The 19,998-nt window shown below is 40.4% G+C and overlaps 1 protein-coding gene across 1 annotated transcript in view; it reads left to right on the forward strand.

The window, feature by feature from the left end:
- Positions 1-7,358: 7,358 nt before the first annotated feature.
- The window catches only part of LOC587640 (kielin/chordin-like protein), a 49,337-nt gene continuing 36,697 nt past the window's right edge, over positions 7,359-19,998 (forward strand). The window contains exons 1-4 of the mRNA XM_787355.5: positions 7,359-7,488; positions 14,009-14,541; positions 14,923-14,995; positions 19,847-19,927. Coding sequence (XP_792448.4) covers positions 7,359-7,488; positions 14,009-14,541; positions 14,923-14,995; positions 19,847-19,927 — 817 coding nt within the window. The remainder of the gene's footprint in view (positions 7,489-14,008; positions 14,542-14,922; positions 14,996-19,846; positions 19,928-19,998) is intronic.

The following is a 19,998-nucleotide window of genomic DNA, read 5'->3' on the forward strand; positions in this document are numbered from 1 at the left end:
GCCTGCAAATGGGGCATAGTACCTTTAATAAGCGTGTAGTAAGAGCAGTGGCATAATAAATCTTTCACTCGGACAATGTGTGCCTATTGTCTTGTGTGAAAATGCACGTATGGCAAACACGGCATACGAGTCACCGTGCAGAGAGGCGAGGAAAGCTATACTGAATAGTTAAACACACTCAGCAATTAATGTTAAATGATTTTAGTGAATTTTCCTCTTCAATGTTAATTACAACTAACACGATCACAGACTCTTTCGAAAAATCAATAAAGGTTTTTTTTTAAAAGCCCTTGTGCATTTCCCAATATAATTCCCAATTATTTCCCAACATAATATCAAATTACGTAATCTGAACAAGATGTAATATACAACAGGGTATTAAAATTGCCTTCGAAATTAATTTTAAAAGCCTTTGCGACCGTGTTAGATGTACATTATAAAGCTATAATTTTTTTTTATTGATTATGTTGATTTCATATGATTTAATAAGAAAGAATATGGGAATAGAGGAATTATTTGATAATAGTATGAGGCTATGTCGAGTGTCATATTCTCATTTTCGCAACTGAGTTGCAAAATGTTGAATTCCAGAGAACTTATATCCGAAAGAAAGTGTAAAACTAATATATTATATATTTTAAACAAGTATTTGAATACCATTTTGCATTTGTTTGCTTTGTGTTTGTGATGTGGCAAATATTGAATTGGCTATATGGAAGTGAGATGAGTATTACGCGGTAACATATCATTTCTAATAATTCAAATAAGCTAACAGAAATGGGAATAATGAGAATGAGAGAATAGGAGATCATAATTATACAGCTGGACTCGGAGACAAACATATAGAGCGAGAGAGAGAGAGAGAGAGAGAGGGGAGAGAGAGAAAGAGAGAGAGAGAGAGAGAGAGAGAGAAGAAAGAGAGGAGAGAGAGAGAGAAAGAGAGAGAGAGAGAGAGAGAGAGAGAGAGAGAGGGAGAGAGAGAATGACAGATATATAGAAGAGAGAGATAGGGAGAGAGAAAGACTGAATGTATGGGTGTTTTAGCGGGACAGAGAGAGAGGAGAGAGAGAGAGAGAGAGAGAGATAGTGAGAGAATGAGAGAAGAGAGAGAGAAGAGAGAGAGAGAGAGAGAGAGAGAGAGAGAGAGAGAGAGAGAGAGAGATAGTGTGTGTGTGAGAAAGAGAATGATGGAAAAAAAATGAAGCGAAAGGGTGAATTATGATGTCAAGAAAACATCTGTATTCACTTTTGAGAAGGACATTCGTGCCAAACCAATGACTTAACTAATTACAATGTTAATTTTTTGTCGGGGGGGGGGTGTATATGTTAAGTCATCATTTTGTTTACAGATAGCATTAAATGTAATTCAGTAGTGCAGAGTATCTATCAGTTAATTTGTTGAGGCTACCTGTCTCATCAAGCCGAACGGGACATTCATATAATTATAATCCATATAGGTCAGTTCTCAACTAAAACTCTTTTTCGCGGGTCAATGTAATGTTTCTTCCAAAAGATGGCGCTATACCATTTGCCAAAAACTATCACATCAAAGGACACACCAAACAGTTTTCCGGCTATGGCGGGAGGAGAAGGAGGGGAGGAGAAGGAGTGGGGGAGAGGGGAGGAAAAGGAGGGGGAGGAGAAGAAGTGGGGGGAGGGGAGGAGAAGGAGGGGGAGGAGAAGGAGGGGGAGGAGAAGGAGTGGGGGGAGGGGAGGAAAAGGAGGGAGAGGAGAAGGAGTGGGGGAGGGGAGGAGAAGGAGTGGAGGGGGAGGGGAGGAGAAGGAGGGGGAGGAGAAGGAGGGGAGGAGAAGGAGTGGGGGAGGGGAGGAAAAGGAGGGGGAGGAGAAGGAGTGGGGGGAGGGGAGTAGAAGGAGGGGGAGGAGAAGGAGTGGGGGAGGGGAGGAAAAGGAGGGGAGGAGAAGGAGTGGGGGGGGGGAGGAGAAGGAGTGGGGAGAGGGGAGGAAAAGGAGGGGGAGGAGAAGGAGTGGGTAGAGAGGAGGAGAAGGAGGGGGAGGAGAAGGAGTGGGGGAGGGGAGGAGAAGGAGGGGAGGAGAAGGAGTGGGGGAGGGGAGGAAAAGGAGGGGGAGGAGAAGAAGTGGGAGAGGGGAGCAGAAAGAGTGGGGGAGGGGGGAGGAGAAGGAGGGGGAGGAGAAGGAGTGGGGGGAGGAGAAGGAGTGGGGGAGGAGAAGGAGTGGGGGAGGGAGGAGAAGGAGTGGGGAGGGGAGGATAAGGAGGGGGAGGAGAAGGAGTGGAGGGGGAGGGGAGGAAAAGGAGGGGGAGGAGAAGGAGTGGGGGAAGGGAGAAAAAGGAGGGGGAGGAGAAGGAGTGGGGGAGGGGAGTAGAAGGAGGGGAGGAGAAGGAGTGGGGGAGGGGAGGAGAAGGAGTGGAGGAGAAGGAGGGGGAGGAGGGGGAGTGGGGGAGGGGAGGAGAAGGAGTGGAGGGGGAGGGGAGGAAAAGGAGGGGGAGGAGAAGGAGTGGGGGAAGGGAGAAAAAGGAGGGGGAGGAGAAGGAGTGGGGGAGGGGAGGAGAAGGAGGGGGAGGAGAAGGAGTGGAGGAGAGGAGAAGGAGGAGGGGGAGGAGAAGGAGTGGGGGAGGGGAGGAGAAGGAGTGGGGGGAGGGGAGAAGGAGGGGGAGGAGAAGAAGTGGGGGAGGGGAGGAGAAGGAGGGGGAGGAGGAAGAGTGGGGGAGGGGAGTAGAAGGAGTGGAGGGGGAGGGGAGGAGGAGGAGGGGGAGGAGAAGGAGTGGGAGGAGAAGGAGTGGGGGAGGGGAGGAGAAGGAGGGGGAGGAGAAGGAGTGGGGGAGGGGAGTAGAAGGAGTGGAGGGGGAGGGGAGGAGAAGGAGGGGGAGGAGAAGGAGTGGGAGGAGAAGGAGTGGGGGAGGGGAGGAGAAGGAGGGGGAGGATAAGGAGTGGGGGGAGAGGGGAGGAGAAGGAGGGGAAGGAGAAGGAGATGGGGAGGGGAGTAGATGGAGGGGAAGAGAAGGAGTGGCGGGGGAGGTGAAGAGAAGCAGGGGGAGCAGAAGGAGTGGGGGAGGGGAGGAGAAGGAGTGGCGGGGGGAGGGGAGGAGAAGGAGTGGGGGGAGGGGAGGAGAAGGAGTGGCGGGGGAGGGGAGGAGAAGGAGGGGTGGAGAAGGAGTGGGAGGAGAAGGAGTGGGGGAGGGGAGGAGAAGGAGGGGGAGGAGAAGGTGTGGGGGGAGAGGGGAGGAGAAGGAGGGGAAGGAGAAGGAGTGGGGGAGGGGAGTAGAAGGAGGGGAGGAGAAGGAGTGGCGAGGGGGGGGGGGGGAGGGGAGGAGAAGCAGGGGGAGGAGAAGGAGTAGGGGGGGGGGGTAGAGGATAACGTTAGTATTCTAAATAATTATTTTTCGGAATAAATCCCCAATTACCATACTACAAGTTTGAATTTTAAGTGATTTTGTTTTCTTCCACTAAAGCGGAAGACCTACATATCCTCATTTTGGGCCTCTGCCTTTTATTTCCATAATGATGTTGTTAGTTTCCTTTCAAAATGAAATTTTTAGACAAATGTGGTCCAACACCCCATCCAATTAACAATAGTAGTCTAAGCCCCTTTGATGAGTGCCCCTTCTTACCTTTTAAGTGTCCTCTTTAATTTTAACACGCGCTCCCTTGTCTTTCTAATAGAGTTGCTTTCCTTTCTTATAAATGCCCCTTCTCACACGTTTGATAAATGCCTCTATTAAAATCTCAGGTGAGTGCCTCTTTTTAGGTACCCCTACCACCTCTGATAAGTGCCCCGTCACCTCTTATAATTGGCTCTTTTTTAATCTGAGAGGTATCCTTTTTTATTTTGACACTATGTCTTTAAAGTGCCTCTACCTTTTCATCTCCGGTGAGTGCCCTCATTACAATTTTAGAGGTGCCCCTTTAACTTTGATAAGTGCCCCTTTTATTTTGACATGTGTTCCTATCCTTTCTAATTAGTGCCATTTTCCATCTGATTATTGCCCCTTTCCTTTGTAGCAAGCAGGGGCGGTGATTTCTTTTCATGACGGGGGGGGGGGGGGGACGAAATGCGAGGGACGAGGGAGCAGTGGTGTAAAGAGCAAAAACTTTTTTTTTGGGGGGGGGGGGAGGCAGAAGAAAAAAAAATCCGCATCACCACCACTCTTACATGTTACGCAGAAGAGGGGGGGGGGGGGCTAATGAAGCTCAGGGGTTTTAGGATTTTTTTACGGTCATATGAGCATATTTGATACTTTGTTGAGCGGGGTCCAGAGGCATTTAATTACAGTCAGATGAGCAACCAGGGACCCCCCTTATGGCCCTTGGTGGGGTCCAGGGGGTAGAGCCCCCGAAAGCTCAGTGAAAAATCATTCCATTTCAGCATCATTTGTAAATCACTGGTATCGAATTTGAAGTAAACCACGTTTGAATTCCATTGGGGAAGGAGGACTACTCCAAAGCCCCCCCCCCCCCCATCAGTATGCAAGTGTGAGGAAGCAATAGTGAATGATCGAGAGGGATGAAAGCGACAGAAGTGACTACCCCCTCACAGGTTTTTGAAGTTGTGTTGTATTCAAAATTTACAGTCCTTAGCAAAACTATAGTATAAAAACAAGCAATATACTTTTTCCACACTTCACTTTTCTCGGTATTTACTTGTACATTTTGAAGGATATAATACGAGGGAGCGTAGTTCCCGAGTGAGAAGATTTTTGCATTTTTATTTGTCTAAACGCTGCACTCTTATATGGTGGCCCTGAAGGGACATCGCGAATAGACTAAATCGTGAAAAATATGCGATAAAATTCACGATATCGTCAATTTTATCGCATATTTTTCACGAAGAAATTCACGAAATTGACGATATCGTGAACTTTATCGTGAACTTTTCACGATGAAATTGACGATATCGTGAATTTTATCGTGAAAAGTTCACGATATAAAGTTCACGATATCGTCAATTTTATCGTGTACTCTATCGTGTACTCTATCGTGTACTCTCCTGACGGGCGCTTCGTAAACAAAACCAGCCCTAGCTGGGGGAGACAGAGAGAAGGAAAAAAGGGAAAGGGAAAGAGAAGATAAAAGGAAAGAAAGAATAATAAGAAGAAAAGAGGGAAACGGGGGGGGGGGGGGGGGCGAAGGGCTCTTGCCTCCTCCTCACTCCCCCCCCCCCCGCCAAAAAATAAATAAAGAGAGAGAGAAGGGAAAGGGAAAGGGAAAGAAAATATAAAAGGAAAGAAAGAAGAGGAAGAAGGAAAGAGGGAAAGGGGGGAAGGGCGAAAGGCTCTTACCTCCCCTCCCCCCTCCCGCCATAAAGGGAAAGAGAAGGGAGAGGGAAAGAAAATATAAAAGGAAAGAAAGAAGAGGAAAAAGAATAAGAAAAGAGGGAAACAGGGGCGAAGGGCTCTTGCCTCCTTTCTTTTCTTTCTTTTCCTTTCTTTCCTATTCTCCCTCTTTTTCGTTTTCTCTTTCTTTCTTCTCTTTCCCTTTCCTTCTCTCTCTCTCTCTCTTATTTATTTTTTGGCGGGGGGCGGGGGGACGAGGCAAAAGCCCTTTGCCCCCGTTTCCCTCTTTCTTCTTCTTCCTCTTCTTTCTTTCCTTTTATCTTCTCTTCCCTTCCCTTTCCCTTCTCTCTCTCTCTGATTTATTTTTTGGCGGGGGGGGGGGGGGGAGGGGGGGCAAGAGTCCTTCGCCCTTCCCCGTTTCCCTTTTCTTCTTCTTCCTCTTCTTTCTTTCCTTTTATCTTCGGTTTCCCTTTCCCTTCCCTTCTCTCTCTCTCTCTGATTTATTTTTTGGCGGGGAGGGGGGGGGGGGGGGAGTGAGGAGGAGGCAAGAGCCCTTCGCCCCCCCCCCCCGTTTCCCTCTTTCTTCTTATTATTCTTTCTTTCCTTTTATCTTCTCTTTCCCTTTCCCTTTTTCCTTCTCTCTGTCTCCCTCAGCTAGGGCTGGTTTTGTTTACGAAGCGCCCGTCAGGAGAGTACACGATAGAGTACACGATAGAGTACACGATAAAATTGACGATATCGTGAACTTTATATCGTGAACTTTTCACGATAAAATTCACGATATCGTCAATTTCAGCGTGAAAAGTTCACGATAAAGTTCACGATATCGTCAATTTCGTGAATTTCTTCGTGAAAAATATGCGATAAAATTGACGATATCGTGAATTTTATCGCATATTTTTCACGATTTAGTCTATTCGCGATGTCCCTTCAGGGCCACCATACTCTTAGGCCCTCCAGAGCCTAAAAGTGTGTTGCAGTCTTAAGTTAGTATTTGCTATACATTTTGTTTGTGCACTTTTTCGAATTTTGAGGGGGGGGGGGGGGACGATCCCCCCTAACAAATTGAGGGGGTACGTGTCCCCTCGTCCCCCGGGATCGCCGCCCCTGGAAGTAAGTGTCCCTTTTCCGTTCTCATAAGTACCCCTTTTCATCTTTGGTGAGTGCCCCTAATCAGGCACCCCATTTTCAGCTCTGAAAATTTCGATGTTTACTTTGACACGTGCTCCATTATATCTCTAATAAGTGTCCTTTTAACTTTGGATATGCGTCCCATTTCCTTTCGCCATAAAACATGCTCCTAGTTTAAAGCGACTAATAGCATGCTGATATCGAATTTTTCTTCAACTTTACCCAAAGGTCGCTCTCATTTTAACTTATTTTTTTGGTTTCTTTCTTAAAGATCGAAAATATGAAGATAAAGGTATACATTTAATCACCTACAATACAGGGTATGTACATGTATGATGCCTACCAATGTCTAAAACTTGTATATTTCGCTTTGAGGTTTCTCTTTGTATGTGCCCCTTTTTCTCCAGAAAGTGCCCTGCCCTTTGTTGATGCCCCCCTCATTTTGAAAGATGCTCAGTCGCCCCTGCTCGTAATATTATATATCAACTGGAAGACTGATAACAAATATATCTCTCAAAATTAAGTCTGCTTCACAGACTAGTAGCCAAACAACCAAAATCTTGTTTCCAGATTGTTTATCTCGAAGCAGCGATGCGTTGCAAATCGCTTTGCCTCCGAAAATCTGTGCAGCGCTAGGGTCAATCCCCGAACTTGCTTGCTACTCCTGTAATACTGTCGTGTATGTGTACACAAAAAGTTTTAGGTCACTTGCAGGTTATGACAGCAATCTGTACAGCAGACGGCGATCGTCAAGAAAATCTGGAGTATCGAAAATTAGACGTGACAAATTCGCGTCTAAAGAGTCGATTTCTCAAGTTCTAGGCGTCGGGGATCCTCCAGAATGATTCCTTAGATATCATTCTACGGAAGAATGTAACTTGATGCAAACACTGACGGATTCTTTTATCGGAATTACTCGCACTTGACTCTTTGGTGACACAAAAAGAAGTTTCGGGGATCGGATTACAGCGGGAACATGGTGTCGCGTAGCGGTAGATGGCCCCGTGGCTCAGCGGGCGCTTTCGTTGTGGTCGTGCTTGTGATTTTCGGTGAACTGTCAATCATGGCTAAACATGCACAGAGCGAAGCGGTATCTGGTTTTGAAGGTAATGTCATTCATTTTAGTTTCTATTGTTCATGAAATGTATATTGTATGTAATCATATTTTATAAAACGGTGGGTGACAGTGCTCTGAGCTGAATTGAATTGCCTCTGACTGTATGGATCAAGAGCTTGAGACTAGTCAGTGAGAGATCTATAATATTATAAAGAGTAAGAATTAGGAGATGCACCTTGCAACTACTAAACCAAACCAAACAAAATATGAAAGGCTGGAAAATACAGCATTTTTACTTCCATTCTCATGTTGATAATTAAAATTATTGGATGCAAATGGGTGTGAATGAAAAGATATAACTTAAAAGGTCTCAGAAAGGATGAAAGTGTATGTACATGTACAAGACTCGAGAGAGATGAAATGGAAGAAAATATAAATAATCAAACGTACATATGACATGCAAGTAAAAGTAAGGATGAGGTAAAAGAAGTAAGTGCATTCTCTTGTCAAGTAACATCTTTTCTTAGCAAGAACAATTAAAAATTGTATAATTGCTATTCAGAAAAAAATAAAGGGAGAGAGATCAAGAGAGAGAGAAAGAGAAATGTATAGAGAGAGAGAGAGAGAGAGAAAGATATATAATACTCAGGGAATGATAGACAATTGAAATTTTAAATTTTAACCTGTACAGCCGACAACCATGCAGTACAGCCAGTGGCTTTGTGAAAAGTGGAAACAAATAATCCTTTTTGTTGGAGGGGGGGGGGGGGGGCTGCTCAGATAAGAACACACATTTGAGTTTAGAAGTAAAGGTGAACAAAAATAAGTTACAATCATGTTGACCTACATATACAGGATGGACATACAATGGGAATAAATTCTGACATGTGGGCCCGGGTCATCCTGTGTAGAGTAAATTGGTGATCATTTTACAGTAAACGAAGGTCTACAGGTGCACAGATGCCAGATAGTGATAACAATCTCTTTAGTTGCGGATAAAGTTGCATCAGTTTGAGTAAACTGCATGATTGCTGCTTGTACAAGTCATGTACACCTTTTCACTGCAGCCTACAATAATGTACAAGATGAAGTATTGTAGTAGGTAAGTGGTTCTAGAGAGAGAGAGAGAGAGAGAGAGAGAGGGGGGGGGGGGGGGGTGCTTGGAGCCTTTCTAGTCTTGATGCACAGACTCTTAAACATGTAATGAGTCTAGCTCTGTCTGGTTGCTGTACTGCTAAAGTACAGAGATTTCAGACACTACATGTATGTTACTCTACAGCTCACCAGGCCTCTTTGTGCCCCTGCAAACAACCCCCCCCCCACACACCAATGTCTTAAAGTCCCCCCAAATTTGTTCTTGATTATGAATTAATTTAAGCAAGACTTGTCAAGAAAACTGTACATGTATGCAAGAACCCCAAGCCCCCCCCCCCCAATATTCTTCTAGAACTCTTGAACTTCTTCAAAAGTAGATTGTATTATTTTACAAAAACTGTTGGATTTCTGTTTCACGTACAGAAAGTCTTCCTGTTAGCGTTCCGCGGTTTCTTCTGCAGTAATTCCATATTTTATTAATTTCTCTTTATAGGACATTTGTCTTTTTTATGAACTAATGAACTTCTTCATTTGTATGTTAGATTATTTTGCAAAATCTTATCAAAGTTGCTTCTGTTAAATTGGATTTCTGGATCATACATTTTATGCAGAAAGTCCTTACATGTATGTTAGAGTTCACCTGTTTCTTCACAAGTTACTTTACATTCTGCTCATTTCTCCTTAGCCTTATGACTTTTCTCTTTTTGATTTCCAAAGTTTTCTACTTTTTTCCCATTAACTTATATTTCATGATGGCATGTTTATCCAGCTCTTCTCTCTCTTTTCTTCCATTCATTATCCCTTCATTTATTTCCTTTTTAGAGTGACTCATGTTGATATTAGCATAGCCTTCATAGTAAACTTCAGTAGGTACCTTAGGCCTGTTTTTATCAGACCGAAGTTGCAAAATAACCCGCTATTTTCAGACTCGGTATTTTCCAGGAGCTCGATATGCTTTTCACAAACAGGCCCAAATAGCCTGCTATTTGGAAAATAGCTGGTTTTAGGGAAACAAGACCAAGATTTCTCAGGATATTTTCTTTACCAAATAACCTGCTAATTGCATCTGGAGGCTGATGAAAACGCACATTAGCTGGCTAAATTATAGCAACTTCGGTCTGATGAAGTCAGGCCTTAGTGCATTGTACATGGGAGGGGGGGGGGGGGGGGTGGAATAATGAAGGTACAACAAACTTGGTATTTACATTGGCACCATAATGTTGTTATAACAACAACTACAACAAAAGTCAACTTCAGTCAAACATCTCTCTCTTGAAAAATGTCAATTTGGGATCAGCGGAAGTGTTTGAGTTTTGAAAGAAAACATCACCCATTTCTATCAGGTGTCAAGCAATTGGGTAGAAGAAAAACATTCAGTTTGAATGGGTGATTGGCCTCAAGAAAAGAGCCCAGCCCTGATAAGTGATGTCTTTGACAGAATGAACCATTTCTTGCACTTTGAGGGAGGGAATAGTCAATGAAATTTGTCTTCCTCATTTTTGTATGTTTGATCCAACATTCTTCAATTGCTGGTTCTAAAATTTGACAGTAACCCAGGCTATGCAGCCCTGGTAATTGCTGTATGTGACAGAGACACAATGGACCAGGTTTGAAATTTTGGTGTAAAGAAATTCATGACTGGAATGTATTTTCTTAATATTTATCATCAGAACTAAAAAGTGGTGTGATGACTTGTGTCTGCTTGCTAGCTGTGAGCAATTTCCAGAAAATTGTTATTCTTCATGTACAGGTACTGTACATACAAAGCTGCAAAGTTAAAATGTGTGCAATCTGTTCAAAATCACTATTCTTTTAAATCGATGAGCACAGTTTGATGTTCTTTGAGAAAGAAATGCATGTACATACATGTGCAAGGTGCTCTGAATGATGAATTGCTATCCATTTTCCATTTCTATTGAACATTACTGTTGACTTTGATCAACATTTCTGAGATGAAGAAGGAAAATAAAAGTAGAAGTAAAAGAAATACACTTTTTAAGGAACAGTAGAATAAACTTCACAGAAAATTTATTAGATACATGTTTCAAAGTGAGAGAGGAGAGAGAGAGAGAGAGAGAGAGAGAGAGAGAGAGAGAGAGAGGGAGTGAGAGGGGGTGGGGGTGGGGGGGGGGGGGAGTTGGGTGGGACAGCAAAAGAAGTGGAGAGGGAAAGGGGGGCAGTAAAATACAAGAAAACAAAGTTAAAACATAGGGTGAACACATACACGTCACAATATGTTCACTATAATGTATCTTGGACTCCTGTAATTTTTGAGAGGGGGGCGTTTCCAAAACTGGTCTTCACCTTTAACTCTTCAGGTAATGTACACATGTACACATAAAGGCCTACAATATATATGTACTGCATATAAAATTGTTTAATCAAACCATGTTTCCTGCTAAATGTATGGTCTTTGGTTGAACCACCATGTGTTAGGATTGCACAAACCTGGCTATAGAATTAGAAAAGGTCTCTCTATTAAACTTCAGATGTACATAGTTTATAACTTCTCAATTGTCAAAGTGAGTTATTCAGAGATCAACTATTCGGACTGGACGTCCGGTGGAAACGCATAGGCAGGAAGCATGGGAAGTGTCTGAGGGATGTATACTGGCAGACAACTTCCATGAATAGATGAGTGGATATGTCACAGTCATAACAAGCTCATTAACAACATTTGGGTCATGATTTTGAAGTACTTTTGAAGGATTTTAGCCCACTTTGGCTGAATTTTCTTTTTAGGTTGACTCTGAATTGATCAAGTGGTTAAAAGAAAAGAAAAAACAGTTATGTTGATAAATATTAAAGTTGATATTTACTCCCAATACAGGCAGACACCACATATGAATATGTAAATGTAGATGGAAATGTCATATCTTGGGGAGACAATAGACACTCTGTGTTAGAGTCATTTAAAGCCCCACTGTACTACTTGTATCTACTTGCTCCCTCTATATAGAAAACAATGCATAATCGATACCTGTTGGTCCCCCATGATCCTCTTTTTCTGATGTTAATGGAGAGCTGAGTTGATGAGATAGCCACCTGACAGTGACCTCCCTGGGTGGTCTAATCCCTCCTAGCCAAACTAGTACAATTGGCCTTTAAAGGTAATTTTAAACACACAGGCCAGAATAATATTCTAGGGGGATTTTAAGAGCTTGACTGTAAAAGTGTAATCAATAATTTTGTTCACATACCGGTAATGACTACCTTTTAAACCTCATTGTTGTGCATTTGTAAAACTTTTGTTTAGAATGTCAATGCATAGAGTGATAACTCTATTTAGAAAAAGTATTTGTAGGATTTTTTTCAAGCTTCCACAAGCTTGTTTCTCAGAATTTCCTGTTATTCACTTTGTAGCCCTAGCTCACAGTGAAGCTAAATCTGCTCACAGCTTTGCACAATATCTCGTGTATTTGTTATTTGTTTTCTTTGTACTCCAAGCTCTTTAGCATTCTTTATCTACATGTAGCACTGCAGAGCTAAATTATTCACAGGCACATGTACTGTACATATGGATACATATTTTTTCTCTTCAGTATTTTTATGCACCATCACCAGAACATAGTCTGCAAGTACAGACTCTCCTAAAGCCTTGAACAGAGCCTAGATCTGTCAGTTTCTGGCATTGTCAAGTGCACAGAAGTGCAGAGCTGTTTAGTCTCATTCTACAGACACTTTCATGCATGACTGACAAGGGTTTGTGTCTTCAAACTAAGGGTTGCCCTATAGACTGAAAAAATCTCTAAATTTGATCCTGAAGTACTTTGCACTTGTTCACTGGATGTAAGGGCGGTAGTTGTTTGTGCCGGTTCAGGATATTAAGAATTTCCCTCCCCTCTCGATTCGTCTCAAATGCTCTGGTAAAAATTATTTCATTTTGAGGGACGTTGGGTTACCGCTGATTATTTTTCTGGGTTATTTGAGAAAGCTGGAAGTTCTGTTTTTAATGATGACATGAGATTTTAGGAATGAATGTGTATGTATTGAAAGTCAAGCAAGGACATGATATGACAGAATCAAGTACCTTTTTACAATTAATCATTTTTAGTAGTCAAATTTACCCCCCCCCCCCCCCAAAAAAAAAAAAAAAAAAAAAAAAAAGAAAAGAAAAAAATTGAGTTTGTTTGCATACTACAAATGTAGATTCAATTGTCAACCTTTTGATTGAGATAACAAAGTGAATTTGAACAAAATTATGTAACTATTCAACCAATTTTTTTATCATTTTCTATTCAGACTCACTATTTTATAATAGCCATGAATGATAAGTATGAATAAGAAGGTTTGTGGTTGAGAATCGCAGTAGTCAAAGTGAATAATGACATCCAACTGTGATTTATTTTTGCGCAAATTTTCCTCGCCATGGAGCCCAATTATGACCAATTTTGAACTTCCTTTCAACGCATACAGTAAGTAACTGTGAATGCCGCTGTATTGGTCATCATTAGTTCATTGACAAATGTCAGATACTCTTAAAGGCATTCCTTCTAGAGGTTGATTTTAGTCACGGTAAAACCTCAAAATAAATGATGGTGATGAGTACGGGAGTGCTGATGGTCAATTTTGCGATTGGAAAAGTACAGAACTAAATTATTGATGTTTATACACAAACCAAGTTCAGTAATTTGTTGAAGTATGTGAAAAGTTGAATTGTTCCGAATTATGTTCCTTGAGGATGTGACATATTAAAGCTTACGTCTAAAAGTATTCATGAAAGGCCTAATTCAACCAGTCCACCTTACATTCTTGCAATACACACAAAAACATCAAATTTACAATGGGGATGAATAATTAACACATGTACAAGTTTGCCAATTTGTTGCATGCAGCTTTTGGAGATTGGTTTCATCTAACAAAAGTGTTGTACATGTATACAGTGTACTCCATACAATACACCAGCTTTCTATGCACTTGCCTATTACTTCTGTTTTTTTCTTCTCTTTTAAAAAATAGTGTAAATATTAATATTTTGTATTTTAAGGATTTTGTTTAACCTGCAGAGATGGCTGTGTGAAGTCTAATCACCAGAACTCCCCTTTGTCAGACAGTATTTTTTAAGAGCTAACTTTGAGATTTGAATCTAAATTGCTTTCCATTCCATATATGTATATGTACGTATATGTTTTCAATTATGATAACAGATTTAAAGTGTTCAACTTGTTTCAGTTATTGATGAACATATTTTAAATCATAAGTTCCTACAAATATCTTTTTCACAAATTTAAATTGGTGTAATTAAAAAAGGTGGAAAATGTATATTCTTTTACAATTTTGATCGGAAAATTAATGTAATGCCATTTTAAAATTGTTCATGTTACATGTATATGAGAGAGAGAGAGAGAAAAAAAAAAGAGGGAGAGAGAAAGAGAGAGAGAAAGAATATGCAGGGTCATTTGTGGAGAACATAAACAGTATTGATTTGGTAACTTAAACTTAATATATAGAATATCTCCCTTTTTCTCTTTTAGGTATTGACTTGCTAGAAGTTTTCACGAGTGGAAACTATACCAAAGGAATAACCCAAGAGCAAGGACCACTCTCCCAATCCATCATCTGGCGGATACGCCCCAAAACAGACCTCATCACCATCCCACCGCACCAGATCGCCCCCTTGCGGAACCAGATCATGCAGAGCCATGCGTTTAGTGTGCACTTCCTCGCGCGGCAGTCTGAACAGACCTCCGGGATGCTGTTCTCCATCAGTTCACAGAAAGGTGGGGTGCTGTTCACACTCACCTCCATCACGCGGACCGGTGAAATGCGCATCAGGTATCGCACACGAGAATCTGATAGCCTCTTACAGACGGTGCTTCCGACGCCCTTGATCGATTCCGAGCGGTTTGCGCACACCCTTCTCGTCATCGATGGTGATCAGTTGACCCTTTACACCGAGTGCAAATCCTCTGTAGATGTCACCCTTGAAGGGGTCGTGAACTTTGACCTTCAAGATGATGCAGCAGTGTCAATTGCGCAAGGTCCCTTAGGAAGGAATAAGTTCAATGTGAGTTTCATTTTGTTTCTTCTTCTTTTTCTATTAAAAGTCAAAGCACTTTATTGCTAAATCTATTCGTTTGGTTCCATTATTGCCCAAAGATGCAAAGCAAATAAATTTTTATTAATGAACTTCAAGTCTTCCCTGCTTTGGTTGACCTTTAGAAGACTTATGTTACCCATACATTATCTGTGGAACATGCACTTACATGTACCAAACAATATAGCAGTTCAAGGCCCCGTCTTATAAAGAGTTGTGTCCTCCAATCAATCGCTGTCTGTTCCCCATATTTCTTGATGCTGCTAAAAAGGGCCGGGGTAAATGACAACCATCTTTGTTGCCATGGTGATTCATGAGTTACCCATCTGATTCTGGTTATGCTCCCCACAGGGCTGGATGCAGGAGCTGATGCTCTATCCCTTAGCGTTGACCGACAAGCCTTGGACATGCTCGCAAGAAAGTGGTGGGTATTTGTTCATTCTCTCTTCCTCTCTTAAGAATATCTTATTACTAATCTTTTGATGTATTTTTTGTGTAAAATCTACTTTTGTCCACAAGAGATATTTTTGTATCTGAAGTGAAGTCTATTTTTGAGAGCGAAAGCCCCATCTTAAGTTTGTCAAAACTTTGTAAAAGCTTTCAAAGGACTCATGCTTCTCTTCTCTTATGATTGCTTACATGTACATTAATCTGATGTACATGTATGTTTTCAACATTTTTCAATTTTCCCCCAATATATTCCACCAATATATTCCACCATTTTCTACCTTGTTTTGCTGACCCTCATTCAACCCACTTGTTACCTTTCGTTCAGAGACGAAGGGAAAGTCTGCCAGTGGTATATTGATTTCGATTAAATGTAAAAAGAAAGGTTGGTAAAAGATTGAGTTTGATGGTATTATTTTTTTTGTGTCCAGAATTCTTCCCATTATGAGAGCTAGCATATCATAATTCTATCTTTTTTCCCCTTCCTAATAATACATTTTAGCAGCTCTTCTCTCCTTTGCAACCTCGACCATCAAGTAGATGAAGCTATTCTGATTTTTTGTCCTTTAAACTTTGCAAAGATGTGTAAGCCAACATGTAGTGTACTGTTATATTGAATTGTATAGGCCTACATAAAGACCCCCATATGTACAGTACACCTTAGGCCTGTTTTCATCAGCTTGAGATTGCCAAATATCCAGCTATTTCAACTATCCTGATTGCAAATTATCCAGTTAGTTTTTGTCTTCATCATTCCGAAGTTGCAATTAGCGTGATATTTGTTTAGGATAATCATTCCAAGATATCTTGGGATACTTTGCAAAATATCCCGCTATTTGTCCGGTGCGTTTTCACCAGCCCGAAGACTCGCACTATGCATGAACGCTTTATAGCAAAATATCTTGAGCTAATTTCTCACGATCGAGTTTCAAGTTTTCGAGGTCGAATCTCGAGCTGATGAAGACGCGATTTGTAACTTCGGGATTATTTCCCAAATCAGAAATAGCGGGCTATTTGGCAATCTCGAGCTAATGCCTCTTGTAACCTCGGGTCCATAGTTAATTCTAATCATAATCACCAGCAATACAATAGAATCAGAATTGAATAAATCTCTGTTGGCATATCTGTTTCTGGTGATCAGATTGAATCAGTGAGGATGTAACTCCTGCCATTGGTTTGGATGACAGTGATATATCCTCCAAAGAAACAACCTTGACTTCAAACACTTTTATGTGTAGTCTTGACTCTCAGACTTCATTAGGAAATTTAATCATAAAGAAAGAGCTGTGGCTTCAATACTTTTTATGTTGTATTGACTCTCAGACATGATTAGGGAACTTTCAAATTTATTATAAAGTACAGGTATCCAGCCAAAGAAAGAGCCTTGACTGCAAACACTTTTAGTCTTGAATCTCAGACATATGTGATTAGAGAATTTGATTATATACATCAAAGAACTATTTGATATGTAGTCTCGACTCTCAGACTCGATTAGAGAATGTGGTATCTACCAAAGAATTGAAGAAAGAGCCTTGATTTCAAATACTTTGACATGTGTAGTCTTGAATCTCAGACTTGATTGATTATAGATTAAAAGTACCCTCTGCCAAAGAAAGAGCCTTGGCTTTAAACTATTTTACACGTAGTCTTTACAGGCACACTTGATTGTAGAATTCACTTGAATTTAAAGGTGCTGTTCAAAAGTTTGACATGGTTGCAAAAGTAGTTTAATTGTCTATTGATTTGGCTTAGAAAGAATGTAAGAAAACGACTAGAAGGTTTAAGATGAAATTCAATTTGTTCAGCAGACGTAATATGGATCCCATATTGTCATTATAAATTATCTTTTTGGACTTTGGAGCCAGAAGGGTGTTAAGTAACTTAATACTTTTACACACTTGCACATACATGTAGAGTCTATAATGGCATTCTGGCTTTCAAAAGTTTAAACAGGGGGGAAAAAATATTTCACATGACTTGGTACAAGTTCGTACAACAGTATGAATAAGGCTAAAATTGTAGCTACCATCAGAAGCAATCTTTAAATTTATTTGTTCTTATTATTTTGTTTGCATGTCAAAAGATCAAAAGGTGCATTAACACATACATAAAATACAACAATCTTCAAAAGTAACTGTGTAATTAAAGCAGATGCAATACTCTTCCAGAATGAAGTCAAATGCTGGTTCTTTTTAAGTAAGCATAAGCTTGATAATTAGAAGCCCACCAAAGTATTTGATATGAACGGTAGAAAGATACACTTAACTGACATAAAAAGAAGAACAAAAGGAAGAAGGTGAAAATAGAAGAAAAAAACATTTCTGTTTTCTTTATCAGTTTTCTTGAACTTTCTCTCAACTGTTTCCCCTTTTCCTGCTTTGAAATCAACTTGGCAATAGGAGTGACAGTTAATCTCTCAGTTTGAACCTACATGTACTTGGTAGCAAAATTGTCTTCCTCTTTTCCATCTGTCTAAATATTTTTCGGAGCAGAACAGACAAGTCTTTGTTCAGTGAAGTTAAAGATATTCCATGTAGGTGAGCTGTGAGAACATAAGTGATTCCATGTGCGTAACATGTCTCCCACCTGTATTGATGGGACTACAGGTAGGCTTAAAGACAAGATTGGGTCTTGGGGAAGGTTAAAAATAACTTATAAGCTTAATTCTCAACTCATCGTATGTCATTCTAGAAGAGGACCATAGTACATTTAGAAATGTCCACTGAAGAGGATAGGTGTTTAAATGCCTTCTTTTTCAGAGTGTGATGAAGAAAAACTGATGTGTTTGGACCAAACTTTCATACAAAATTTGTGTGTAGTCTCATATATATACCCATTTCTGTTTGCATTGCATGTGACTTTCCCCAAGACTGAACCATATTCCTATTGGTTTGATGATTCCAAAACCTGACAGTGAATATCAGTTCTTATAAATCAACTTTTCCCATAAATTTACTTACAGTGCTCGACTTTATATTTAGAGTCATGAATATCAGAGAATAGAGGTACATGTATATCTGTAGGCAGGTTTACCCTTTTCATACAAAAGGAAAAACAACCACCCTACTGCACGTAATATATAGGGTAATGGTCTAATTTCAGCCTTCTCATTTGGCAAAGGCATGACTTACACTAACTGCAAGGAAATAGGGCAGGGTGCATTTAAATTCAATAATGGTCTTAATTAAGTACAATTCATCGCAGCCAAAGACTGAATTGAGCATATTTACAATGTCTTAAAGGTAATACAAAGTTTTGGGAAATTTTGAAAATTGGGTGGATGGTGATTCTTTACAATTTTGATATATTTGGATGCCCCCGTGGATGTATTATAAGCACTAGAAACTTTAGCCCCTAAAACACTTCTGCTTTCAAGAAAAATTGAATATAAAAATTTACTGGTGCTCCCGGTAAATTTTGATAAATTTCAAATAGCGCCTACGGCCGAACAATGGTAGCTGCGACCATGAAAATCTCAGAATATGTAGTTGTGATATATAATTTAGAAACGGGAATACATGTAGCTAATCGGTCGATTTCAGTCAAGAACCACTGTTTTACAGCTTAATTGATATCTTGACCTTGAGAGGGAGCTATACAAGTTACAACATAAAGAGTTTATTATTTACAATTCAATAACTTTGACTCCATTTCAACCGTGACAACGATCACTGAATATTGTAGGATTGCATATGCTTCCAATATGTTCATTTGAACCAAATTTATGACCCCGTACCAAAACTGGGTATTACCTTTAAGAATACATATTTCACATGAGATCATACAAAACATGTATTACATTGAAATTTATGTCGTATTTGCTCGTGTTATTTACAAATTATGGAAGATACAGCAATTTAACAATTTACGGTAAGGAGGATGAAATGGAAACTGTGAAGCGACTGAATTAAATTGCTAGGACCACTTTCACCGTATCTGTGGCAATATGTGCAATAGATTTTCTTGAACAAAGCAGCTCCTTCATTCTGCATTTTTAATCTCTCTCATGATGTTCAGTAACAGCCTGTATGCGGTTTTAAACTTCAAAGTAATCTTGTAGTTAGGGACCATGCGGACAGACACACTTGTGATTACAGAACATCAGTTTACTCAAAGTTAAAATGAATGCTTTCCTGTCTTCTTGAAAACTTTGACTACTTGTTGTTTCGGTCCTGTGTGAACTCTCTCCACTGTTAGTGGATTTTTGCATATAACTTGAGGTTTAGCATCTACTTAAAGTTTAAAACTACGTTGGTACCATGTTAACATATTCTTCTGATACATGTTGGATGTTGATGGGTTAAAACTTTGCCCTCCTTCTCTCTCTTGCAGCCTCGCTTATAGTACATTTGTCAAGTTTTTTGAGCAAAATATATACTTGAAGTTCCTATTTGAATAGGACCATTCGTAATGTAATCTATTTAGCTTTCACTGCAGTGTTACAATGTGATTGTAATTGAGATGTTGTGGTTTAGTGGTGAGTCACTGAACTGTAGATCACAAGTTACAGGGTTTGAATCCCATCCCGGCACTAGTAATGTCGTTTGGCAAGACATTAATCTTCATTTGCCACTCTTCACTCAGGTGTAGATAGGTACTTTACTAGATACACATTAGCGCTAGCTGCTTTGTTGGCTCGGCTATTATATTTAAGTGGCCATTATTATTATTATTACAATTATTATTGTGCAAGGGTTAATATCAAACATACTATATCTGTATTGACCTGTACATGACATGTTTATGGTTTTGGTCTCTATGAGACATAACATAATATTCATAAGTGATTGTTATATCTTAATTATATATTTTATGTTTTTCTTGTTAGTTGCTGCCGGGAATGGGGACGTCTTTTTGAATGACCAGCCCCAGCTTGCTGAATTAAGGAGTAGAGAAACGCTAGTCATAGGTAAGGAGTCATGCGTATATACAGTCATACCTGCTTTAGTAACCACTTGTCTACTTGGACCACATTTTTTG

The sequence above is a fragment of the Strongylocentrotus purpuratus genome, unplaced genomic scaffold, assembly GCF_000002235.5.
Source record: "Strongylocentrotus purpuratus isolate Spur 01 unplaced genomic scaffold, Spur_5.0 spur5_scaffold_17, whole genome shotgun sequence".
NCBI lineage: Eukaryota > Metazoa > Echinodermata > Echinoidea > Camarodonta > Strongylocentrotidae > Strongylocentrotus > Strongylocentrotus purpuratus.